The sequence below is a fragment of the Colletotrichum aenigma genome (genome assembly GCF_013390185.1).
Source record: "Colletotrichum aenigma strain Cg56 chromosome Unknown KSG_Cg56_contig04, whole genome shotgun sequence".
Taxonomy (NCBI): Eukaryota; Fungi; Ascomycota; class Sordariomycetes; order Glomerellales; family Glomerellaceae; genus Colletotrichum; species Colletotrichum aenigma.
In genome coordinates this window covers 2,774,516-2,800,006 of record NW_023500910.1, presented here as the reverse complement: position 1 = coordinate 2,800,006, position 25,491 = coordinate 2,774,516, and the positions used below count along the sequence as shown (strand labels likewise).

Below are 25,491 nucleotides of genomic sequence, written 5' to 3'. Positions count from 1 at the left end.
ATATGCATGATACCCATTCCCTCTACGCCTATTTTATTGTTGCAAGTGTCACCGTGTCTCGAAACTTTTCCCCCTTCCCGTAATCACCGATATCAGCCATCCTCCTAGTCTGAACCCTGCATGGATCCTTGTAGCGTGCTTCGCCGTGAATGCTCCTGCTCATCAATATCGCATCTCATAAACTCATGCTTATGCTTCCTTGGATGCAGGCTTGGCGGCCGAAGGGAAAGGGTTGTAGGTGCCGCGCTCCTCACCAAGCTTCTTAAGCTTTTCGATAGCCTCATCCAATGGCACAGGCTTGCCACGGTCTTGGCTGGAGGTATCGTCACGGTATCGGACGTTGACCTGTCTACCCTTCATCTCCTCGTCGCCGACGACGAAAATGAAGTTGTATTGGCTACCAAGGTTAGTAAGCAACTCCGAGGAGACGCCGATCAAATCTAGATGACATACCTTAACTGAGCACTGCGAATCTTCTTGGGCAGCGTGTTTCCGGTCAAGTCGACGTCACTAGTTGGTTCTGTCAGTCTTCTTCCCTCTAGGAACGTCTCAATACCGGAGACCAAACGTACCACCACATGCCCTGTTTCTTGAAGATGGACTGAACTTCCTCAGCATATTCGACAAAGCCCTTGCCGACTGGAATAACCATGATTTGTCTAGGGCTGAGCCAGAAAGGCCATTTTCCGGCAAAGTGCTCGATAAGGATACCTAACGCAAGACGCTGAGTTACTGTTCCCCCGGGAGCATGCACATGCGGACTTACCTGTGAATCTCTCAATAGAGCCAGCCATGGCACGATGAATGATGACAGGACGCTGACATCCGGTGGTCAGGGGCTTGGTGACCCGCTTCTTCTTATCATCTTCGCCCGTCCCAGCTGCAGAGTCGACGACGGCCTGGGGGTCCTTCATCTTGACCTCAGGGGCCTTGGGAGCGGCGGCAGCTTCATCATCTTTGGGCTTGATGGGGACATCCGCCGAAACATATTCCAATCCGAAATCTACCCTAGGTCAGCTTCTCACACCCATCTCACACTTGAACAGATACTGCATACTCTGTGGGAGCTGAAAGTCGAGTTGAATCGTGGCGCATTGCCATTCCTGGTGCCATCAGTACTCATTACTACAGCCAGGTATTAGCTATACTTACTCTGTTCAGAACATCTAAGATCTTGATATCGATCTTGGGACCGTAAAAGGCTCCATCACCCTCGTTCAGAGTCCAGGGCACACCTTTCGGCAGAGTTAGCGTTCATTTGAAAAGATTGGGTCCTTGAATTCCTACCGCCCGTCGAAGCCGCGAACTCGTCCAGAGCCTGCTTAAGCATGCCTTCCGCTCTGTTCCAGGTCTCAAGCTCACCCATGTACTTCTCTGGGCGAGTAGACAGTCGGAGCTTGAAGGAAAAGCCCAGCAAGCCATACATCTCGCTAAGGAAGTCAAATAGGCCGCTAATCTCCTGTTTGATCTGGTCCTCCCTGCAGAAGATGTGTGCGTCATCCTGCTGAAATCTGCGAACACGGGTAAGACCGGACAGAGCACCGCTTGCTTCGTTACGATGAAGGACTGTACAGGCAATAGTCAGCATGCGATACGTTTGAAGACAGAGCTTATAGTAAACTCACCCCCAAAGTCGGCGACTCGCCACGGCAACTGGTGGTAGGCCTTGGGGGTATGGGCAAACATGAGACAATGGCCTGGGCAGTTCATGGGCTTGAGACCGAACTTCTCCTTATCGACCTCCAGAACAAACATGTCATCCTTGTAGTGATCCCAGTGGCCGCTGATCTTCCACAGGTCTGCGTTATACATGTTAGGGGAGATAACCTCATGGTAGTCGCGCTTAAAGTATTGCTCCTTGATGTAGGCCAGCAGGGTGTTGTAGATGCGGGCTCCATGCGGAAGCCACATGGCACTGCCTGGGGAGAGCTCGTGGAAGAAGAAAAGTTGCTGGTCTTGCCCAATCTTGCGGTGATCACGGGCGGCGGCCTCCTCAAGCCATTTCTTGTGAGCAGCCAGCTCCTTCTTGCTGGGAAAGCTGACACCGTAGACTCTCTGGAGAGAGTCATTCTCTTGTGAGCCGAGGAAATAAGAGGCACTATTCTTCATGATGCTAAATGCCTCGATGCGTTCGGTGCTGGGTACATGGGGTCCACGGCAAAGGTCGATCAAAGGTCCGTTCCGGTAGACTGTAGTCTTGGTACCGTCAGGGATTTTGTCGTTGATGATGTGCTGCTTGTACTTGTTGTAGCTGAACATCTCAAGAAGCTGGTCCTTCGTCATCTCCAGGCGCTCGAATTTCTGCTTCTCCTTGACGATCGATCCGACGATGGACTCAAGGGGCTTCCAGTCGCTTGCTTGGACAGCAGCGCCGTCGGGAAGCGCCATCTCGTAGTAGAAGCCGTTATCTACCGGGGGGCCGATGCAAAGAGAACATCCGAATCTCCTCTCGCAGGCCTCACCGAGGATGTGCGCCGAGCTGTGCCAAAATACTTGCTTGCCCTGCTCGTCCTCAAAAGACAACAACTCGAGCTTGCAGCTCTTCTCCAAGGGTCGGTCCAAGTCCCACAGTTGGTTCTCATCGCCATCGAGTCTCGCGACGACTGTTCTCTTGTACAGACTGTTGGAGATGCTTTTGGCTATCTCGCCGGGGGTAGTCTCGTAGCTCGTTCCCTGGCGGACAGAACCGTCGGGCATTGTAATGGTGATGGGCTCACGAGGCCTCTTGGCGAGCTCTTCGTCATATTCCTTCTTCAACTTGTCAAAAAGATCGAGTCGCTGCTGCAAGAACTTGGGAGGGGGGTTGAGCTCAAGGGGCCCCGCCGACGCATCGCCAGCGTTCTTCGCCTTTTTCTCCTTCTTAGGGGCTTTGTCTTTGTTGTCGCTGCCGAGAGCGACTTTCTTGACGCCCTCAGCAACAGCATCGACAGCCTGCTTCGCGGAATCCATGGTTCGTCCAATTGAAGGGATTTGGTGGTGCGGATAGGTGAGATCGGCCGGACACGAAGCCACGATTTTGGGCGATAATTTTGGGCGAAACAGCCAGTCACCCCGCCAAAGCTCTATGGTGAGTCAAACAAGGGTTCGGGTGACTTTTTGAGGCGCTGTGTCCCGGACCACAATTGCTCACTTGCTTGTACATGCTGTGAACTGCTGCCAGCCCACATCTGTCCCACTATGGTGGAGACCAGGGAATTTTGGCGGGGTGTGTCGGCTGAGGATATTCCGCTCCGCCAGATTTAGCCAATGAGAAAGCTCGATTGGGCATGCACCACTATTGGGTCGCTGGAAATTTTCTGTCGGCGCGCCACAGGCATCGTTTTTTCCCCAAGCAGCAGCAAAGAGCAGCAGTACGAGCAGCTCCCACATTATAGCCAATCCACCATCATTATGTCGTTTGGACGAGGAGCTCCGCGTGGCCGCGGCGGTGGTGGTTTTGGTGGCCGTGGAGGAGGCGGTAAGTTTTCATTTACTTCAATTCATCATTGTTCTTCAAGTTACCGCTGTATCCCCTGCAAAGTCAAGACTTGGTGAAGCGCTCTCGCATCAGCAGCTAACATGATGATAAATAGGCCGAGGTGGATTTGGACAAAGAGACATGGGCCCGCCCGCGACGATTCTTGGTATGTGAATATCGAGCAACGACTCGAAACCTCCCCTAGAAGCAATTGCCCAACTGACCGTTTTTGTTCACAGAGATGGGCAAGTTCATGCACGCGTGTGAGGGCGAGATGGTCTGCGAGAGCATCAACCCCAAGGTTCCTCACTTCAACGCCCAGATTTTCCTCGAGAACAAGGTAGGATCGACGCGCCAAATACCTTCATCGATGTGAGCCGCAAGAATAACAAGAATACAGACTGCTGTCGGCAAGGTGGACGAGGTTCTCGGTCCCATCAACCAGGTCTACTTTACCATCAAGCCCTCTGAGGGTATCCAGGCTACCTCTTTCAAGGAGGGCGACAAGTTCTACATCGGTTCCGAGAAGCTTCTTCCGTTGGACAAGTTCCTTCCTAAGCCGAAGCCCCCCCCTGGTGCTCCCAAGTTGAAGCGTGCAGGCCGTGGTGGTGCTGGCGGCAGGGGTGGTCGCGGCGGTCCTGGCTTCGGCGGGCGTGGCGGTGGCAGAGGACGTGGAGGTCCCGCAAGAGGTGGACGCGGCGGCAGCGGCTTCGGCGGACGCGGAGGCGGTGGTTTCGGCGGCCGGGGAGGCACACCGAGAGGCGGCGGTGGCTTCAGCGGTGGTCGTGGCCGCGGAGGCTTTAGCAGAGGACGGTAGCCTTGTGTCCAAGTGCGAAGCTCTGAGAGGGGGAGGTTTTCTTCTGTTGGACTACGACTCTGGCGTTCTGGTTTGCTTTGCTTTGGCATCAGTCCTGGCGAAAGGGGCTCAAGGCTGCATGTACATCATCCACTATGGTTACCCGAAAAAAAAAAGAACAGAGGTCTTCATTGCGAGCATGGTTTGTTGCCATGGCACATTCCAGTAAGTTTTGAAATATTTGGTAATAGTATGAGAAGTGCTCTGGAAGACTGCGTGTCTTTCTATCTGCCTTTGATTTGAGGTTGGGTGGACGCGAGGTGAGCTGACGTGGGAACGAGGCGCAAGCGCGAGACCGACCAGGGCCTCTCGACGGAAGCCTGTTTCCATTTTTATCACAGCACCAACATCATCGCAGCCTATGGGACCGTCTACCTACCCACATTAGACGTCAGCTAGTTATACAACCTACAATGCCTTGCGCCGAGTCAACAAACCGCATTTTGATTGTCGCTTGACCTTTTAGTCTCTTTTTATCAAGTTCTTTTCCATGCGTTATTCTGAGTCAGGCGCCTCTTGCCTCTAAGCTCCCGCTAACCTGGGACCTTCTTCGCAGCACCGAAAGCTCCAAGACGGCAGACATTGTGGGGGGACATAGCAAAGATCAGTGTTGGGCAAAGGCGAAGGATCTTGCTGGTGGCGCGGGTTACTGCTGTGGAGAATGAGTTGCAAAACTCCGTCATCCTACTCGCTTCAGCCTCATCCTGGCCTTGTGGTTCTGATCCCAAGGCCTCAAAGTACTCGAGCTAACCACGGAGCTAATGCCGACAGGGTTGTCGGCGACGCCCCCTAGCCCTCAGTTGGGGCTGTTCATCTGAAGCTATGTATCCCGAAACCTGACGGAAGCTTCCCAAAATTCAGCGGAACTAACGAGCAAACATCAGATGAGAGAGAGTGTTTGTCGGTAGCAGTATAGCGCTAATAACCTGGACACTTTTCCACGGATGGAGTTCTGGCATCAACTTGCATGGGGGACCGTGACGTCCTGGGCCACGAGCCACAGCATATTGCTAAAGGATGGGAACTGTTTGCTTAGCTAGATTACACGCGGCAAATCGATAGAACGGGAGCCTGGAAGGTCTCCATGGCCTTCGCCCTGTCATTTTCGCTCATCCTTCCAACCTGGATTGGGTAGCGAACCCAGTCGTACGTTGAACGTATTGGAGTCGCTTGTTCGATTTCTCACTTTCTCAACTACAGCTCACGGACTTCTTCTCTGGACCTACCCGTCTCCTTCTGGCGTGAAAGCACAATGCTCCCGTCTTCTTGACCAGCACCAACCCGCATTCAAATACTATTTCATACTAGCAACGGGAAGCTTCCCTATGAATTTGCACGACAAAGACGGATATGGCAACCTCGCCCACATCATCAGATTTCATCCAGACTCCGACAACAGTATGGGAGACACGAAGAGCTACCGAAGCAATGCAAAGGGTAGCCGATGTTATGATAGCTGTAACAGAGTCCTTCAGACAGCAGTTCCGAGACGAACAACACCCCAGCAATAACGTCTCTCGCCACGAAGAGGCTGGAGATTCGGATTTGCGAGCATCGGTTGCAGACATTGTCTTCTCTATGGTTGACAATGATCTGAGCGGAACACAATCACGTACATTCAGGCCGAGCACGACTTCCTCATCATATACTCCCCCACGCGACGAACCAACGTCACCAACGTCAACAATATCACCAATATCATCAACGTCACCAGGATCACCTAGCTCAACCCACAACGCAGCAGTTGTGTCACTCGCATCAGGCACCACGCCTGAGGCCCTCTCTAGTCATCCACTGTTGGCTTCGCAAAGTCTGCGAGCACATGCGAGAGAACATTTGCGAGCTCCCCCCTCTACAAGGGACATCACGGCGCATGGTTTGGGATTGTGCAGGAGGCTAGCTCCCGAGGCCTTGGCACACCCGTCAGAATACCCTGATCTGTTCGAAGCAGCACGGAAGATTGTCATTACTCAACGCAGCAGGCACGCGATCGACACGATTCCTGCGGCCAACTGCCGGAACGATTACCTCTTGGCCGTAATGCAGACAAACGCTGTTGAAGATGACCTTCCGTGGGCAACTAGAGGCTATCTGTACCAAGAACAAAACCTATTGGAGAAACGACCCGTGTCTGCCCAGGGGTTTTCCCAGGAGTTTTCGCTACTGGGTGTCACTAGCCTTCATCAGATTCTTATGTTCGCTGGCCTCTCCCAGGGCATCGCTCCTGCGCTTGAAATCGCTAACTCACTCACGAACTTGTCGGAGGGCCAGCATTCCTGGTTTACTGCAGGCTTCGTCCTTACCCTGGGCGCGTTTACTATACCTTCGGTCCGACTAGGAGAAGTCTTTGGTCACAAGCGAATTCTGATATGCGGATGCCTATGGTACGCCTTCTGGAGCCTTCTCGCCGGATTTTCTCAGACTGTCCACAATGGCGGTTATAACGGCGCCACGTTTTTCTGCGTCTGCCGTGCTATGCAGGGTATCGGTCCAGCGCTGAGCGTTCCGAACGGTTTCTCTATCCTGGAGGCTTCTTTCCCGCCTGGCCAAAGGACACGGCACTCTCGCTCTACAGTTCCGGCGCGCCCCTCGGCTTCGTTATCGGATCTGTGATGTCTTCTGTCTTCGCCGTCAACTTCGCTTGGGAATGGTGCTTTTTTGTGCTCGCGGCCGTCTGCTTTTCAGCCGCGGGGCTAAGCGTTCTTTTTCTTCCACAACAAGATCCTCGAAAAGGGTGTTGTATTAATGACAATTGGGTGAAACTCGACTTCACGGGTATCATCGTGAGTGCTCTTGGACTGGCCCTTTTCAGTTTCGCATGCAATCAGGCACCAGCGTTCGGTTGGCGCACCCCCCACATTTACATTCTTCTCATCATCGGGTTCTTATTGCTTGTGGCTTTCGTGTACAATGAGACTGTCGTCGCGAACCCTCTCGTGCCTTTGCGGGTGATGAATTCGTCGACAAATCTTGTGCTGGCCTGTGTCGCAGCTGGTTGGGGATGCTTCGTTGTTTGGGCATTCTATCTTTTCCAGATCATGGAAGCAGTACGAGATTGGGACTGCCTTGTGGCAAGCGCTGCAGTTGTACCGATGGCGGTGGAGAGTTTGGCCGTGGCTTTTCTTCTGGCGTATCTGACACCGGGCATAGAGGTGTACTGGGCCTTTCTCGTGTCCTTCATCGGGTTCACGTCGGCGTCTGTACTCGTGGCAACGGCACCCTTGGATCAGACGTACTGGGCAAATATATTCGTGAGCACACTGCTTCTCCCACTTGGGATCGTCATGGCGGGGCCTCTCGCAACGATACTGCTGAGAAATAGTCTTCCGGAGGACTATCGGAGGGTTATAGGGGGCCTGGTGTTATTTGTACTTGCTTACAGTATGTCTATTGCTTTGGGAATGGCAAGAACGGTCGAAACACAGGTCAACGAGATCAAATTAGATGTACTGTCTGGGTACCGCGGGGCACAATACTACGGTATTGGGCTTGGGGGTCTTGGTACGCTACTCGCGTCTGCTTTGTTATTCCAATACTCGTCAAATAGAAGCATTTAGTCTACCGCGGGTACAGGATTCGGGGGTTCGAATGTTCCGAAACAGCAAAGGCTAGATGAGAGAGGGAGACTAGCTGACGACTTATTTGCGAGTGAGGCGAGCTATGAATGGAATTCAAACAACGAATGCATCACGGCCCGTGATATTGTTCTGTAGCAATTTGCTTCCCGCAAGCATATTCTGACATGTCCTTGACAGGGAAAGGAGAAGATACAATAATGATAGAAAGAATAGAGGAACCAATTAGGGATCAGGAATGTCTGAAGAACGAACGTATCTTGGTAGGTCCATACCCAACTTGTTGCCGATACTCTCCTCCTTCGTTGCGACACACCCCTTCTAATGAACGCAACTAGCGTCTGGCATCAACAGCAGTCGACCCGCCCTTGGGGTATTCTCCTGGAATATGTAAATTGGAAATCGTCGGGACGCTATCATTCCTTATAGTGCCAGCCGTCGGCCTAGGAGCGGACAGCGTTTGGCGGAAAAGATCCTGATTTCTGGGATTGGGTGTTCCACTCGAGGTACCGCTTTGCTGCGTGTGTATGTTATTCAAACCGCGCGAAGCACTCGTGCCTGCTGCCGCCGCAGCCACGTTGATATCATCGTTGCCTGGTTTAGCTGATACGGAATAATCGCTCGCAACTTGCCGTTGGTTGTCGGTGCTGGAAGTAACCTGACTCGACTTTGCGTTTCCATTCATCCATTGGCCGTACTGGCTGTTGCCACCTGGTGTTTCGAGTCCGCGGTCATGATCTATAGACGACGTTCGCTGAACATCTTCCTCGGGTCTGGTTGGTGCAGCTTGCTGGCTGTGTGCCCTCTGCATGCCTGTAGCATACAGGTATGCTGCCTGGGAATCCTTGTGCAAAGACTGAGAGCGGCGCAGAGGCTCATTGGTGTACGGGTTAACCCCATCTTCCTTTGCTTGTTGACTGACCAAGGCCGCATTGGATGGCGTCTCTTCCATGGGAGTCCGTGCTGTGCCCCCATATCCGTTTGAATGGACGGTGCCCAACATGCCGCCAGGCAAAGCCGACGGCTGCGCAGCCGCGTCTCTGTCCCAGTTATCAAATCCCGAGCTCACACTAGATGGCGAAAGAGGTGCCTGTAAGCCTCGCTGCGCGTTGACCTGGATGTCGGATGGAAACCGCCCACCTGCTTCGGGACGGCGCAAGTCCTGCCTCGAATTCGTGCTGGCTGCGACTGCTGTATCGGCCGAAAACGGTTCGTCATCATCGTCGTCGAGAACACCGTCACTGCTGGTTGACCGATGGGAAGACTGGCTTAAGCTCCGCACATGTCCTCGTACAAACTCGCTTCGTTCTTGTGGCGTACGCTCGGTGAGCACCTTGATGTCTTCGTACCATGCCATCATTGTGTCGTGGCTTTCGGCCCGGAAAACCCACGTGTGGCCGCGATGCATCGAACCCGTCTGGCGACCCTTGAGTATGAACTTGTTGGATGATCCTCCCTCGCTTGAATGGGATCCTAGTTTCTGTTCTGGAAGATACAACGACATGACGGGGGCCTGGCCCTTATCCGCCGATTTGAACTCATGTAGGTGAGTCGGAGACAGTACATACCTGGCATTGTCAATCTCATTTTCAGATACCTTACAAACAGAACTTGCGACTTACCAACCAGCCGTGTAGCTCTTAAGATACTTGCTCTTACGCTCAAGAAGTCCCGCACGTATCTCCTGGCAAGCGACATGGTCTCGGCCAGGATAATGGATGTGCTCGGCGGACCGTATCGGGATGTTCGGATCCACAAATTGGTCGTCCTTTTGAACGAAGTATGTCCATTCGTGATCCTTGGGCATGGTTATGGGCCCAATGCGTAGCTCGTCAATCGCGCTGTAAGCTGCATCGGACTCGCGCTTGAGGATGCCGGCGTACGCATTGTACGCTTTCTGAATTTCGCCGACGACGATAGACTCCAGCTCGCGACCTGAATTTTCGAGGTTGAGATACGCCTGGTGAAGGTAGTTTTCCTCGTCTATTTGTCGCTCGACTTGTCGGTCCACAGCAAGACGTAGAAGGTAAGGATCTTGCTTCCCAGTCGTCAACGAAGGATCAAGATCACTCTGACCTATTGTGTCCTGCAATGTCTTCACAGCCCGTCTTGTCCCATCCATCTCTTTTTCAACAGAATTCTTGAAATCGCCTGAAAGATTCTTGATCTCTTTGATCTTTTGGTGCAGATCGCTCCTTAGACCTGTGAGTGCCAAGATGACATCCTCCTCAATTTCCTTGGCTTTATTCGACTCTAGGATGGCACCCTTGTGATAAGTGCGGAGAATTTGCAAGGCATCGTCGATGCCCCCTGATTCGAGAAAGCCAGGCGGGGTTGAAATATTGTTGGCAACATTGGCCAACTTCAGGAGCGACTTAGACTTGTGCTCGTAGTGAGTCTGTATCTCGCGGTAATATGCGATGAGATCCTTGAGTATCTTGCGCCAAGCTATAGATAAGGTCAAAAACTTTCGCGCCTGTCAAGCTGGTGAAGTACCCCTGCGACTTACATTGAAATCTGTTAGACAGAGCCTCGGTTGGATTACCAGACGTCGGGACGGGGCAGTGAAAAGCGCTGTGCGCTTCGTCGGGGTCTGAAGTCGATTGTAAGGCTAGGCTGCGGACACTCCCAGCCTTCATGCTTCGACGACTACCACTGCGCTTGAGGCTGCCATTTCTTCGCAAAGAATTCTTCTTCTTGAGGGTATTGTGTCGTGAGGGCAGGCTCAGGTGATCCTCCCCTGCGTTGGAGACGAACGAGTTTGATCGTGGCATGTTGGAAGACGGCCCGTCTATGATACTACTCCCTCTCTGACTGGCATCCCATTCTTCCGTGAATTTGCCCCGAGAAGTTGCTGATGGCACGGCTAGGCTATCGTTGTTTGTATAGTCATAAGAAGTATGGTCGACGTCTTGCGGGAAGTGATGTAATTGATGACCAGAATGTGAGTTGGCAAGCGTGTTGAGTTGTGTCTCTTGATCTTCGTTGTATTGTAAAGGGCCACCAGAGGAGGAAGGAACAGAAGAGATGGTGGCGGGGGGTGGTTGTTGAGGAAAGTAGGAGGAAGTGCGATTTGAGTTCATGGTGTATGTATGCGGCGTCCAGACCTCAGTCTCGCAGGTCCTCTGCCCTGTAGCGACCGGCTTCGGCAAGTGAGGGATGTGGTTGGATGTTGAGACGGTGGACGACGCGAGCGGGGATCTAGCTACTATGGTTAGATGGACATTGGTGTAGGCGTGGAAACGGGCGTCTCAACTGGCACACCACGGTACCAGAGCAACTAACTCTTGAGAGAGATTCCTGCTGGTCCTGAGTTTAGCGTAGCTCTTTGATAACCGGAAGATTGTCTAGACAGCTTAGCGCAGCGAAGAATGGCGCCAGGTGTGCAATCGACGTCTGGCTAGTGAACACTGTCGCGACGCGTTTGACGCAATGATGGCCGGAAGAGCTGCACAAACTCAGACTGATGTCGTCATCGAGGCGCGCGAGTCGCAGCGGTGGCCCCGATTCGGCGCAGTGGAATGCTGATGTGTCTTGGTCACGGGCGAGCTAGGCTGCTAGAGAGTTGGGCGCCGTACGGGCAGGGGAGGGATGGATGCTGGGAAGGTCTGCGGCGAGAGCGAAGATGACCGGGTCCAGAAGGTGGAATTATGGCGAGGGGCTGTATCGGTCGGTCGGTCGGTCGGTATCGTGAGGTGGATCGTTGGGCGCTCGTATCGTGCAACAAAATATGAGGCCGAGCGACGAGTACAAGAGAGAAGCTGGGCCAGAAAGGTGGCTTGAAGTAATTAAGGTATGTGCCCGTGGAGGTTTGATCATCTTACACACAAGAACCCGGGGCTTGAATCAGCACCCGCTTCCGCAGCTTGGTACCCTGTCAGTCTGTCTGTGGTTGCTAGTCGCTGCGGCACATCCAGAGCCGACTTCGTACTCCATTCGGGGCGAGCAGGGCAGGGGGGGTGTCAGGATCTGAGGATAATTTACACAGCAACATCGAACCTCGAGCGACCAAACGTCAATCGCCCTGCAGCATGCAGCAACTGGATCAAGGCACTTAATTCCCACAACGCACCTCATGTCTTCGGCCTGACCCGAAAAGGCACTATTTGGGACGATGAGTGGCTGCCCATCCCATCATCCACCCGGCGCGTCAAAGTTATGTACGGATACCTATTGTTTCCCTGTTCTCGGGAAGCGCATGCAGCGAGACGGGACGACGATGGACCCTGGATTTTGCTTCCTTATCTCGGCTAAGGTCTGTGGTTGATTGCGATCGCCCTTCATGCCTCATCCTAAACATCTACAGTACGAATACTGCAATACTCATTTGAGACAAGCATCCTGCAATTCCTGCAATTCAATCCCGCTGTCTCGCCTCTTGCTCAAGGGTCCAAGTACATACGAATTTGGTCGTGGAATTTTGTTTCATTATCCCCCGCCATGCCATGGAGGGTTCTCTGTCTGGTGGAAAGCTTCGCTTCGACCTTTCCGTTGTATGCGCCTCCGCCCCGCACTGTTGACTACGACACTAGAACTCTGCCATTTTACTCGGTTGGAGAAGTTCGCGTTCACGGGCCAGCCGATATCCCTCGTTTCCTAGATACGTAGATGAGTGGTGTACATTGTGCCGCGGTTGCGCGGATGAGCTGCGATCTGCGTGGCCTGTTCGTGCGACATTCGAACTGATCGCAAACAAGAAGCCAAGAAGCTCCTCGTTGCAGTTCGGCCACACGATGACGTATGTGCCCCCGGCTCGAAGCCCCCCACCCCCTCCCCACGACGTAATCAAAACCACAGCAGCGGATACTCGCTGCAACCTCAGCGACACCCTCCCTGTCTCCTCGAGCGCTTGTATCTGTGTCTACATACACAGTAGGTTTGGGAAACAGCGTGTATGCTCATCACGAACCATAATAAGGAGATCTTGTCGGAGCCGTGCTTGGATTTCTGCATCAAATCAGTCTAGGCCGAACTAACCAAGGCGTAGCAGACCTCTGTTATCCGTTCTGACCGATTAGGCCAACGGAACACTAGAAGAATACCAGAGGTTGGAATCGTCCAAAATGCCAGGTACCCATCATCACCTCTGCGACGTCACCAACCAACTGGTGAAAGCCCAGACATGTGGACCGCGCCAGGATATTTCTGCGCCTTCTAGTAGCCTGTGTGCCTGTTCAGTCAGCCAGCCAGTGTGCTTCAATCGCTTTGTTCAGTCACCTGGACCAATACTCGGTGGCGCATTCGTGGTAAACCTATCGTTTCCGAGGGTGCGTTTCATCTGATTGGACCGCAGGAGCTCTTTTCCCCCCGCAACCTACAGATAAAGCCTTGATTTTGGCTCGCGTCGCTTTGCAATATATCTTCTGTCGGGCAAGCTGTTGAATGCTTCTTGGCGTCGAATAACCCACTTATCTCACCGGTCTTTAATCATGTCCAAGGTTTCACCCTGCATACTATCGGGAGACAGATAATGTTCATCTCATGTTCACGCGCCTATCTAGCCCGTCTTCCCCCTCCCCCTCCCTTATGGGGCCGTGGCGGTTCAGAGCAACGCATTAGTACTCCACGCCGATTTCAAATCACATGAGCAAGGCGTAGTTTGTTTTGCCAATGATACGAATTCAGCAATTGCTAGGACAACGTAGGCTACTGAGCTTCCTAACCTCTTTCCAACGAAAGACGGTGTTGCCTCTTGAAACCGAAACGCCCTGCTATGCCGTAACTTTGAACCCGAACGCTATACGCCAACAACGAGTTCGAAGTTGCAATGCACCCTCCCTTACCTGCAGCTTCGCTGCTTTCAAAATCGAACAAACACCGACGCCGGTCATGGTCTCATACTAACTACACGGTCGCCAGGACCAATTTGTTGTCTCCGGCTCGTGGTGTCAATCACGAGTCTGTACTTAGAGCATCGTCTGCGGTAGGCTCAATGGGCTTGAGTTTCGTCCTCCGACGTGGCGGGGGTGCCTTGGGCGGTATCTTCTTGTGTCCGTTTAAATGCAAGGTCGCGGTCGGTCCAACGGGGGTGCCGTGCCTGTGTTTGGGCACCTCCGGGAGTGGCTTCTTTTGCCGCGCCGTGCTTGCGCTCGCCTTCGTTCCTTCCCCCTTGGCTTCCATGTCGGCCTCGGCCTTACGACTCGGAGTGATGACTCCGGGCTTCTCCATAACGGCCGCCACATCGACAACACTAACGCTGCTCGCCGTCTCCGATCTAGACAGACTGATGCCCAGGAACTTTCGAGCTACCTCCGCTTCGCCGGAAGCTTCCTGGTCGCCCAGCCACTTCACCTTGGAAACACGATCTACCAGCCTAACTGTTGTTTCGTCGGCAGGCGCGAAATGGGGGTTGCCCAGTCCGCCCAGGATCCTCAAGACTTTGATCACCTCGTCTCGTTTGTAATGTGGTGGATGGCTTAGCTGTGTGTGCGCCAGGAGTGGATACAAAACGCGGAGGTATGTGTGGCGGAGGGATATTTTTTCGTCTGGAAGATCCATAAGATTCCTGATGATGACATCGAGCAGGACTTTCAGGTCGTTCGTATAAAAGTACTCATAGGTGGCTTTGGTAGTAAAAAGAAGGTATAAAAGCTTGAGTATCAGGAGCTGGAGTGAGGTCTCTGTCTCACGATTCAGCAGCAGAATAATGTTCTCTCCGAATGTTCGGAACAAAGCTCCGTGGATGCTGAGACACTTGATGACTCTGTTTGTAAGGGGTGCAGTGGGAGATGTCGGGTCGGCGGCGACGTCGGTGGATGCTAGCATGTACTGCTCATTCAAGACAAGCTATCGTGTTGTCAGCCTGCAAGCTCCAGCGGGTGGAAGTGAGCGCAAATGGGTATGCACCTACCAAGACACGTATGATGGGATAATGGTACGGATCGTGGACATCGTTAGACAGCTCCTCGATAATTTGGAATAGGTAGGCGATGAAGCCATCGTCGACTTGCATCAAGTCGGCAGTACGCAGTCGCTCGATACGAGACATCTCGTACATTAGCTCCAGCAACAGACGGTGTAGTCTCGGGTCCTGTTCTTTGCGCCCATTGATGAGCTCAAGTAGCCGTGGAAAGCAGGCTTCCTCAATCATGCGGGAGAACGTTGACTCGTCGGATTGGCCATCGAGGAGGAGGAAGAGGGCGATGACGTGAAGTGATGCCGTGTCATCTTCTTGAAGAAGGCTGTACACGATCTGGGTGCGAATGTATTCTTTATTTTCTCGAAACAGATGGCTGGAGAGGAGCTTATCGCAGCAGACGGCGACATCGTCCTCGGCATCGTAGAACTTATCCCTGAATCTTGAGGCAAGGTGCAGCCAGGCTCTAAGCGTCTCGTCAATCAGATCGTGCGATTGGTATTGGGTGGTCACGACATCGTCAAGCTCTGTTGTTGGTAAAATAATGCAGGCGGTCAGTCGGCAGGCTCCGTGGAAATCGGAAAAAAAAAATCGTGAAGGCATTGAGGGAAGGGACGAAGACAAAGCGAAGATGGCGCACGAGGGCGACTGACCTTCCCAGAACTGCTGCCGGGTCTCAAGAGACTCGTACACATCGAAATCCGCCATGGTGGTATTATCGCCAAAGTTTGGTGCCCAAATTGGTCTGCATAACTGACGCAAGGCGTGTCGAGTTGCGACTGCAACGGAGGATTTTGTGGGAGGGAGATGAAGCCGGCTGGAGTTTCGACTCTGGAGGGTTGATACACACAAGGCATGGTCTGGCTTGACAGCAAAGCCCCTCTCCACTGCACGAGGGCACCACCTGGTCAGCCTAGGTATGTAGCCCGTGAGATTAGGTAGGTAGGTAAGTAGGTAGGTAAGGTACTAAGTAAGGTATGTACCTAGTAGAGGAAGGCGAGTTGGTCCACGTTGTTCGGGTGCCCCGTGCAATGGGGAAGGTAGGTGCCGGGCTCAGAGTGGGGGAAATGGAGGGGAATGCTTTCCTTGCTTTACTCAGAGCGTGAGGGGTTGGAATGGTGAGCACCTTAAGGTATCCACCAGAAGGTACCTTCATAGTGTGTACCTAGGCATTCAACTGCTTGCTGTGCGGTGTTTGCTGAGTCTGCTGCACACGGTTGGACAGCTACGGGGCAGCCTCAACGTCCCCGCCGTCCTTCCTACCTTAGTTTCGACTCGCCCGACTTGACCTACAATGACTATGCCTGGGATACATCAATTCGGAGCAATCGGCTCTGGTCGAAGCGATTGTGTCGCATCTATTCGTTGGGAGATGGAAAACAGGGCCAATGGTAATGATGCCCACAGCCGTGGCCGGACATAAAGAAATTCCTTTCTGCTTATTTTATTCTTCTTTCTAATGTTATTACCGGTGTCGATGATGTGGACTCTATTTGTATGTTGAAGTAGTACATGTTCTCAGTAACACAGTTGACCGAAAAGGGTATTATCATGCCATGACCATTGCCAAATCCCTCCGACTCCTCTGCAATTCACCAGAACGCCCCTAACCAAAATCACAAACTGTTGCTACTGTCTGCCTCAATAGCTATGCTTTCGGGTAACATGCTATTCCTCCTCTTCCTCGTGCTGCTTGTCCTCGTCGTAGACCTTGACCTTATCCGCATACTCCAAAATGTTACTCACAACGTAGTCAGAGATCGTGTTCCCCTTGCCCGCTGCAATTCTCAAAATCAACTCGTTCAAGTGCTGCCGCCCGAGAATGTCTACGTGGTCTGCCGTCTTGGGTCCACCTCTGGGATTGAATCGTTCCGGTTCGTGCTCCATCTCTACCACAGTGACCTTGGACCCGGCCGGATTATATCGCTTGTAGTTCCAGCCACGATTGCACATGTAGCCCGTACTGAGCAAGTTGACAGTACCGTCTCCCTCGCCCATGACAACGCCGTGGTCGACTTGTCCTTGGGTGAAAGCTGTGTCGATGGTGATGTTCAGGTTCGTGAGAGACGGCATCTCTGGAGACCGATAATAGTATCCTCGTTCAGTGGGCTTGCCAACGCCATAGAAACAGTAAATCTTCATGCTCGGCGCCAGTGGAAGCCGCGTTTCCAAAGGGTTAATCCACTTGCGGGGGTCCTTCTCGTTCGCCTCGACTTCCGCCTCTGTGTGCGCGATTCCGTGCGAGTAACTTGTCTTGATGTGTTTTTGGTACCACTCCTCCGTCGTGTTGTATAGGTATTCCATGGCCGATTCGACCGTCAAGTTACGGTCGGGTGTGGTCCAGTTCATGCCGCTGCGGAAGTTGAGCAGTGACCCGAAGGAGAAGTCCTGCCCGGGCTGATCATCGGGAGCCCAGGTGGAATTACCCCATACCGCATCCCCTCCGATGGGAAGCATGGAAGATATCCCGGGCATGGCACGGAATAGTTGCGCCCGCTCGTCTTTGCTCAGAAACTTTTCGAGGCCATAGACAGCAAAAGCATTGAGCTGCGCCGTATCTCGCATCTCGCCAGACAGTACTGCCGTCAAATCCTTGACAGCGCCAAGCATGCAGCCACTAACATTAATCCACGCCTCTACGTGCCTCTCGACCCAGTCATCGCCACCGCGACCACCTGTCTCGGATGCGACCCAGTGGAAGAAGTAGAAGAGAACTTGCCCACCCATACTGTGCGACACGAGAACCGCCTTTTTCCCCGAGAATTCGTGGGCGGTTTCGATGTAGGACTTGAGCCTCGTAAAATACTGGTCCCGGGTCTCGAGGTTCGGATATGCCAGCCGCCAATCGTAAGCGGCGGTGAAGGAATTAGTTGGATCGTACCCTATGGACGCAAGATTTTCGAAAATCTTGTTCCAAATCCAATATCCCGTAATGAAGAAATCGGTTGCATCGAAGCCTTGGGCAGCCCGTAACTTGATATGCGGGGGATCAAGGCCTGTTTCTTGATCCAACATGAGGTGTCTCTTCCAATTCTCCTTGTCCAAAACCAAGGCACGCATCATGCTCCAGCTGCCCCAGAGGCGCTTGCGGAAGTACGGGCGTGAAACATTGGTGGTGCCCCACGATTCGAGACCTGTTGAAATAACGCCCGGGACCATAATCATGGGGTGGTGTGCGTGGAGGCCTTCGGCGCGGGCCTGCAGACCTACTGAGAAAGCGTCGTAGCTATCAACGAACTCGCGCTCGCCTTGCTTTACGAGAAGCCGCATTAGTTCAGTCCAGCTGGAATATAAACTTCTTTCAAGCTTGTGAATGAAGCATTACTGACCACTAGATCGCGCATGTCCTTGACTAAACCGGCGGGTAAGACGTCGAATAAGCTGTCCATGCTGAGCTCGCCCAGCTCAGGGAAGTCGATGAGGTCATTGCTTTTGGCAAAAAAGCCGGCAGCTATAATGCCGAACAAGCTTCCGAGAAGGAAAATGGCGGTGTTGCGGCGCTTTCTTGTCTTTGGCTTCAAGTGTTGGACGACGTGGACGTGTTTCTCGGACTTGTCGGGACTCTCATCTCGGGGTGTAGAGGACTCGCTCTCGGTCTGAGGATCGGCGGGGACGGCACGCCGCCTGAGAGTAGGCGCAGACATGATCACGATCGCAATCGCCTGCGACTGACCTGAGAAATCTAATGACTGTAAGGTCAGCTTGCGCCGTCGAGAGGTTTGAAGCGAGAGATGGCGTACAGCAGCGCAGAGGGAGGAGTTGGGGTGCCCAACATTTGGCCTGGGATGTAGGGCGCCGGTGTGCTCGAGGGAGAAGGGTTCAATACATATGCGTCGCGGAACGCGGTGCTCGTGATGCCTAAGCGGCAGGTCAGGAGTCAACGAGGTAGGCGGACCGTCGGGGTAACGGGGTGGAAGGCACAGAGCGTGGCCGAGAGTTGCGGAAAGCTTATTCTGCGCAAGCCACGCACCTGGGTTATCGGACAGGTTGAGTGAGACGAGGAGGGTCGCTGGTAGTCCCGACGCTAATGAGAACACTTCAGAGAAAGCCGTCCAATGGAGGTGAAGTAAAAATGTCCAGAGCTTCAAAGCGGTACGTAGGTAGCCACGGCCACGGCAAGATGCCCAGGAGGGAGGTCTGAGGGCACAGGGCAGCGGGCTAGTAAGCCGTCGATAGCTATCAACGTGACGTCAATCTGGGCGGGCCACATGGTTGCCAGTGGTCCGGGCGTTGTGTTTTCATCAGGCACTGCATAAAATGCGGCACTTGAAAGCCAGGTGTAGCAATTCCAGTCTTTTGTCTCTCAGAGGTCCTACCAATCATAGGCACATATGTACTTAATAGATACCTTCCATTGCCAAAGGTCAGACGAGATCTCTCACATTTGCTAGAGTAGGTAAGTTTATTTTGAGGACTCCTTGCGGCGCATGTATCGGCCGTCTTCTCGAACGGAACATACACAAGGCCACTCGCCACTCTTCACATTGTCTTACAGTACGATGGTTGGTAGACCACCTTTCTTAACGAGAGCGGGACAACAGGATGCACAAGACCCCAAAAATCATAGGATCGCGCTTCACCTGGCTGGCGACGAAAGCAAGTTTCTTCTTTTGTCGCTTTGGTCGGAGGCAACGGGGTAATTAGGGGAGGGGAAAAAACCCCCTCCAAATGAAAATCAACAAGCTAGCTAAAGCTGCGCGAGAAAGGCCTTACGACTGACTGCTGGTGGCAGCCCCCGAAGCTTCAGAAAGCAATTCGTTTGCAAATGCGCTACCGCTCGTTTAGCATGTGATAGTGGTCCGGGCCGACTTCACGCAACATGGACGGGAGAGCGACAATGTTGCAGCCTGGGTGCATTGCATGAAAAACACCCAAACACCCACGGAAGAAATGGCTGACAGACTGGGTTAAATATTATGGTAAAGGCACGATTAGTTCAAGGTTACCTATCTATCCTCCCTTACCTAGTGTATCTACCTAAGTAGGTAAATTACTTACTCGAGGCACTTCAACATCCAGAGCTCCACCAAGTTGGGTGCACGGGGCATGCAGGCCAGTGAGTTGTCACCCGCCCTACTTGGCCTCCGCAACGGGCTGGAGTCGCGTCGCCTTACCTTACCCTGCCTGGCTGACCTCAACTCTGAGGAAGCACTTCAAGACAACGCCCGACGTAGTCTCACCTACCCTCCCACGCCGCCAGTCAACTCAAATCAAGTCAACCTGCAAACGCACAATTCGCGACCGTGTCGTGCGAATCGGCCGCTTGATCCTCTTCGTTCCTCGCGCGCGGCAGTGCCGCTTCTTTCTCCGTAATCGCAGCATTAATCCGAAGCGATTTCCCCGTCGTTTTCAGTCTCTACCTCATCGTCTTGTCATGAGTTGAGCATATCTGCGCATTTGCTGGTCCGAGTTCGACCCTCGAAGTTTTCCGTCCTCATTCTTCCGCCCCATTGTTCATCAACGCCCCCATCTCCCCCAGGGACTGCCGATAGATGCACCATGGATGCTTCCAAAATCAGCATCCCCCCGGGAGACTTGCATTATATACAGTATGAACATGGTCTGGAAGCGAAGTACCTACCCGCCATACGTTCTCTGATCGCAAAGGATTTGAGCGAACCGTACAGCATCTATGTCTATCGGTATTTCCTCTACCAATGGGGGCACTTGTGCTTCATGGTCCGCATCTGTCTTGACAAATAACCACTCCTCCGATTGACACTAATTGCTGCCCAGGCTCTGAATCCAGTCGACTCATCCCTCATCGGCGTCATTGTCTGCAAGTTAGAGCTTCACTCATCTCACTCACCACCGACGCGCCGAGGTTACATTGCCATGCTCGCTGTCGCTTCGCCATTCCGAGGCAAAGGCATCGCCACTGCCCTCGTGAAACGTGCCATTGATGCCATGGCCGAGCGTAATGCCGATGAGATTGTTCTGGAAACGGAAGAGACAAATACCCAGGCTATGCGTCTATACGAGCGCCTGGGCTTCTTGCGCTCAAAGAAATTGCACAGATATTATCTGAACGGCAACAGCGCCTACCGTTTGGTCCTCCTTCTCAAGTCCATTGACCCTGACGCCGTTATCGAGGACTTTGATAGCCACTATGCTTGAGTGGGAGGAACGGACTTCAGCTCGCGACGACTGGTTGCCACGTTTTGCAATGCTATCAAGACAAATATACATGGCTCGCGCACACGTCACAGCTAGCTTCAGCTGCTGCTGGCGTGGCGGTGACGATTTCTTCTTTCCCTCCGCATGGGGGGCATCCATTGGTTAGATGGACAGCCACAGCATAGAGCGACGTTGGTTATGAGTGGGCATGGATGGATACTGGTGGCGAAGGTTCGGGGTAGACCATGATAGGCGGCACAGCGGTGGCTTGGAAACGAAAGCATGCATCTGTTCGAAACGTGCGGTGGTAGCATTCACAATGTGGCGAGGGTATGGCTGTATTCAAATGGTTCTGGTGTGCATGGCAAGACATACGAAGAGCTCCTGCTCACAATATTCATGGTCACGGGTTCGAATTGCAAGACGGTAGGTTCCAGAATTGTAAACGCAACTAATATACCACGAAGGCTCGAGCACAGTCCATCATGATTGCCCATAGGTCTTAACACTTTTCTTAGGATCGCTCTGTGTAGTCTTCGAGGATTGTCTTCGAAGATTGCGCAAGGTCAATCTGTTCATTACTCTCCCCATTAAGATTATTGCTTGGGCATGATATCCAGAGAACTGTGAATGGATGCTCTGATATCCCACTGGTTGCCGTGGGCAATCCCAATGTATGTAAAGGCGTCTACGACATGTCAGCACCGCATAACTGGAAGAGAAGGGGTAATTGATGCGACAAACCTGGCTTATAATAGATAGGTCGTCCCATCGCCTCCACCACTTTCAGCTCCCGGAGCCGACGCAATACCCTCATCACGTCTGTGACATCGTTGAAATCGGCAGTGTAAACAGCAATCATTCGATCTTTGCGGCCGGTTGCGTCTTGCCGCGGTGCCACTTTAGCAGCGATGCCAAGCTCGTTGTTTGCCGTGGCCCTGGCAATGATTGCCCATACCTCATTCACGTCTCGGGGCGAACAAAAAAGAAGCCACTGTTCATTGAAGTTGTTTGTCAGCAGTTTTATCTGATGAAACGGGAAAGCACAGGTTGCTTGCCTTCCCAGATCTGACTTTGCACGCGTGCGCGAGAGACAGGACGTCCTTGACTGCCTGCTTCTTCTCGTGGTTGATCTCTGACAGCTTTGCTGTCGCAGACTTTTTCGTCCTGTGGATGCCGTCCACAAAGTTGCCCAGAATGCGCAACCTCTCGGTGCCTCCTTCAACTAGGGTGTTGAGCTGTGATCCATCCTCTTCTGGAGCTTCATCCTCATTGCCTCTGCTGAACTGGTTTTGTGCGAGAAACCTGCTCTTCCGAGGAATGAATGGGTTACAGATGAAAATCCAGGGAACGTCGGCAGTGCCCTCAGTTGTCTCGGGAGGAAGGCGATTGAGGAAATCACTGAGGGTCTCGGTTAGTTGCCACGCATAAGGCACACCTGCGTATGGGTTATGTAGCTTGGTGCTGTCCGCCGGCTCCGCCTTGGCTTTCCGGTTGAGTTGGACCGCCCTTGTCTCCTCCCACCATTGGGCGACGTTGAAAGAATTGACGCGGGCCTCCAGCCCTTCAATAATATCCTCGTCTCCTGGCAAACAGTCAGTCCCAGGCACTATCAGGGCCTCGGCACGAACCGTAGAAGTCCGACTCCTCCGAGTCCATCGGTGCTTCGCAGGCGGGGGCTTCGAAGCAAAGTGCGAAACGGCAGTATTTCGACAAAGGGTCTGAAGGGCATAGAGTTGTATGGCAGTGGCCGTTTTATGGCAAATACTCAGGCGAGGCCAGGGAGAAAGGTGCTCCTTCGGGCGAATCGACAGTTTCTCAAATGCGGTGACCATTCATGTACCTCAAGGTACCCAATGCTCTCCCCTAACGCTGTCGCGGAGAACTGGAAGCAATGGAAGGGGTCGACGAAGGTGGGATAAGACTATGAAATGTTCTCCAGGAAGGGAGGCTGGTCTGATACCACCATTTCTGGGAGGGTTGGAGGAGCCGATCCGACTTCGCGGCGCCAATTCCGGCACGCAACCTGTGGATGAGAAGCGGGATCCTTCCGTGTTTCCCGGAACGCAACGACCGGCGGCCGGGAGTGGCCATGGGTAGGCGGGTCGGGTACCTAGGTACCTTACCTAGGTAGGATTAGGCTCTCCTTCCTCCTAGGTGCTTATTGACCACAGCGAATCTTCACACAAATCTGCCCTGCCAATTACTCCTGGCTACAGAGCAAGCGAACCACGAGCGGATGGTCTCTTGCCTTTCTTTTTCTTTTCCCCTCTCCTTTTTTTTTCTAACCTCGTCCCCATTCCCTCCCTTGCTTTTCTTCGATATAATAACAAAAACTCAGGGAACCATACTTGACAGATTGTGAGAAAGAGGAACAAGAAAATGGCCGAGCCCAACAGTAGTGTTGCGTCAACGCAAACTCTCACTTTGGACCTCCCTCCAAGCTGCATAGAATGGTGCCCCTCGCACCCGACATACTTTGTTGTCGGCACGTACAACCTCATCAAGGACGGGCCAGGCTATACGGAGTCGGAAGACAACGAGGCCTTGACCGGAAAGAAACTGCAAAATCGCAGTGGCAGTCTCATCATCTTTCGACTTGACAACGGAGCCATGTAAGTCATTCAGAAACACGCAGCCACGCCGCTTATCTGACCCTCCTAGGCATCACGTCCAAACTATCTCCCATCCTTCGGCAATCTTGGACCTCCACTTCTGCCCCCTGTCTGGTGCGCAGGATATCCTGGCTGTCGTCTCCAGCACCGGTACGCTGTCTATCTTTCGTTTGGATCCAGGCATAGATGCATCTGAGCCGCTGAGGCACTTGGCGACAAGCAGGATCGCCAACACTCCTGAAGGAGTTCTCTTCCTTTCGGGTGTATGGAGTCCCCATGATCCTTTATTGGTTGCTCTCACAACATCCGCAGGTGAGGTGCGAGTCGTACGTCTCGACGATGCATGGCAAATCATCGAGGGAAATGTCACTACTGTCATGACGCACTCTTTGGAGGCCTGGACGGTGGCATTTTGTCCGCCAGAGCCAAATGAAAGCCAGCTTGGTGTTGCAGGCGGTGATGCCCAGAGCGACTCATTCATCGTGTACTCGGGTGGGGATGACTCTGCTTTGCGATGTGCATCATGCGCGGACAAGAAGTCTGGGGGTGAAGACTCAGATGCGGCGGTGAGCCTCCAATATCCTCCACTTAACATCAGCGGCCATGGCGCCGGGGTGACAGCCATCCTTCCAATTCCGGTGCGTTTAGCAGACGGCGCGAGAATTGTGGTCACGGGAAGCTACGATGATTCGATGCGAATTCTTGCTATACAACCTCCACACGAGACGTATGGCCTTCGCAAGTTTCAGCATCTGGGCGAGAAGAACCTAGGAGGTGGCGTCTGGAGGCTGAAATTGATCGATATCCGAGAGGATGCTGGACATTGTCGCGCCAGGATCCTAGCCTCCTGTATGCATGCCGGTGCAAAGGTTGTAGAGCTCGAGGGGCCTCTGCACGGCGGGGACTGGGAGATTGGGGTTCTTGCAAGATTTGATGAGCACCAGAGCATGAACTATGGCAGTGACTGCGTTCCAGTTTCTAAGGACGGGCGTTTGATTTGTGTGTCGACGAGCTTCTACGATAAGAGGTTGTGCCTGTGGGAGACGGCCTTGCCTTGATATGCCTAGACTGGCAAAGCGGGCTCAATAGAGGAAGTCCTGAAGAGAGAAGCACGACGGGTCAACGCGATGCAGGTCCCAGAGGCCAGGCTTTGGGCCGAACCTACCTAGACGTCTCCACTGCAATGCCGGTGTGCATATCTTAGGTGCCTTACCTAGATACCTTACGTAATCAATACAAGCTGCCTACCTACCCACCATACCTAGCTAGTATATCGCCTGAGGTGCCTACGGATAATTAGGCACCACGTAGTGCACACCGTTCGCACTGGTGCCCCGGCCCGCCAACGCGACTCCACTACCTAACAATCCTCATCCGCTACGGGTGGTAGGTACACTAGGTACCTACCTGAGGGTGCTCTGCGTTGCACTGTTGGCCTGGCTTGGTTTTTGATGATGCAAAGCATGTTCGCTGCTGTCGCTATTGCTACTGCATCTACTCCATATTCTTGCAACTTCCGGTATTCCTGCCTCGCCAGTCGGTACGATTGTCCGCGCTTGTTTCCACTGGCAGAGGTATATACTGCTTCTCTCTTTTCCGTCTAACCTGGTTTGCTGTCACATTCGCTCGAACCTGTCTCTCCCATCAAGCGCCTATCAACGGCAGTGAGCAAAAGTCGGGCGAAGCTGGTATTGAGGAACGCGGAGAACAAAACTAGTCTGTCTGGGTGCCTTTGAAGACGCCCTTATCTGCCCAAGGTAAGTTACACTCACTCGCGCTGCAAGGCTCATGCCTTGGTTCTGTGTCCGCGCCTTGTCCACGCCGCCCGGCCCTCTTTACACCACTCTCAACCTTCGCTAACTGCCGCATTTCGCGTCTTGGGCAGCATTCTCACCGAAACCTGCATTCCCTCGATATCGCATTCTCCCACCACTTCCTCGTCTTCCACCTTCCGAGTCTGGCCTGTACAACATCCGCCGTATGAACCAAGACCAATTCATCTGCTGAAGAAGCAG

The 25,491-nt window shown here is 53.0% G+C and overlaps 8 protein-coding genes across 8 annotated transcripts; 3 read left to right on the top strand and 5 right to left on the bottom strand.

Annotated features, from left to right (window-relative positions):
* Positions 1-189: 189 nt before the first annotated feature.
* CGCA056_v006639 (Threonine--tRNA ligase) lies at positions 190-2,949 on the bottom strand (the record flags this gene model as incomplete). Its single annotated transcript, XM_037321888.1, has 8 exons — positions 190-397; positions 454-510; positions 573-711; positions 767-1,003; positions 1,058-1,103; positions 1,153-1,235; positions 1,288-1,566; positions 1,626-2,949. The coding sequence occupies 8 exons, from the start codon at positions 2,947-2,949 to the stop codon at positions 190-192; spliced, it is 2,373 nt and encodes a 790-aa protein (XP_037180214.1).
* A 441-nt stretch (positions 2,950-3,390) lies between these two features.
* On the top strand, positions 3,391-4,274 carry GAR1 (H/ACA ribonucleoprotein complex subunit GAR1; the record flags this gene model as incomplete). Its single annotated transcript, XM_037321887.1, has 4 exons — positions 3,391-3,457; positions 3,573-3,623; positions 3,697-3,797; positions 3,858-4,274. The coding sequence occupies 4 exons, from the start codon at positions 3,391-3,393 to the stop codon at positions 4,272-4,274; spliced, it is 636 nt and encodes a 211-aa protein (XP_037180213.1).
* Positions 4,275-8,222: 3,948 nt separating this feature from the next.
* Positions 8,223-10,662, bottom strand: SLM1 (Phosphatidylinositol 4,5-bisphosphate-binding protein SLM1; the record flags this gene model as incomplete). The annotated part of the gene is made up of 3 exons (XM_037321886.1): positions 8,223-9,456; positions 9,511-10,336; positions 10,398-10,662. 3 exons carry the CDS (start codon positions 10,660-10,662, stop codon positions 8,223-8,225), a joined length of 2,325 nt encoding a protein of 774 aa, XP_037180206.1.
* A 3,118-nt stretch (positions 10,663-13,780) lies between these two features.
* dip1 lies at positions 13,781-15,452 on the bottom strand (the record flags this gene model as incomplete). Its single annotated transcript, XM_037321885.1, has 3 exons — positions 13,781-14,674; positions 14,739-15,271; positions 15,398-15,452. The coding sequence occupies 3 exons, from the start codon at positions 15,450-15,452 to the stop codon at positions 13,781-13,783; spliced, it is 1,482 nt and encodes a 493-aa protein (XP_037180205.1).
* A 960-nt stretch (positions 15,453-16,412) lies between these two features.
* Positions 16,413-18,388, bottom strand: plh1 (Phospholipid:diacylglycerol acyltransferase; the record flags this gene model as incomplete). The annotated part of the gene is made up of 2 exons (XM_037321884.1): positions 16,413-17,996; positions 18,074-18,388. The coding sequence occupies 2 exons, from the start codon at positions 18,386-18,388 to the stop codon at positions 16,413-16,415; spliced, it is 1,899 nt and encodes a 632-aa protein (XP_037180208.1).
* Positions 18,389-20,243: 1,855 nt separating this feature from the next.
* Positions 20,244-20,861, top strand: NAA30 (N-alpha-acetyltransferase 30; the record flags this gene model as incomplete). The annotated part of the gene is made up of 2 exons (XM_037321883.1): positions 20,244-20,423; positions 20,481-20,861. The coding sequence occupies 2 exons, from the start codon at positions 20,244-20,246 to the stop codon at positions 20,859-20,861; spliced, it is 561 nt and encodes a 186-aa protein (XP_037180207.1).
* Positions 20,862-21,457: 596 nt separating this feature from the next.
* Positions 21,458-22,520, bottom strand: CGCA056_v006633 (UPF0696 protein C11orf68-like protein; the record flags this gene model as incomplete). The annotated part of the gene is made up of 4 exons (XM_037321882.1): positions 21,458-21,549; positions 21,606-21,855; positions 21,935-22,446; positions 22,493-22,520. The coding sequence occupies 4 exons, from the start codon at positions 22,518-22,520 to the stop codon at positions 21,458-21,460; spliced, it is 882 nt and encodes a 293-aa protein (XP_037180210.1).
* A 723-nt stretch (positions 22,521-23,243) lies between these two features.
* On the top strand, positions 23,244-24,534 carry rrt2 (Diphthine methyltransferase; the record flags this gene model as incomplete). The annotated part of the gene is made up of 2 exons (XM_037321881.1): positions 23,244-23,476; positions 23,526-24,534. The coding sequence occupies 2 exons, from the start codon at positions 23,244-23,246 to the stop codon at positions 24,532-24,534; spliced, it is 1,242 nt and encodes a 413-aa protein (XP_037180209.1).
* Positions 24,535-25,491: the final 957 nt, after the last annotated feature.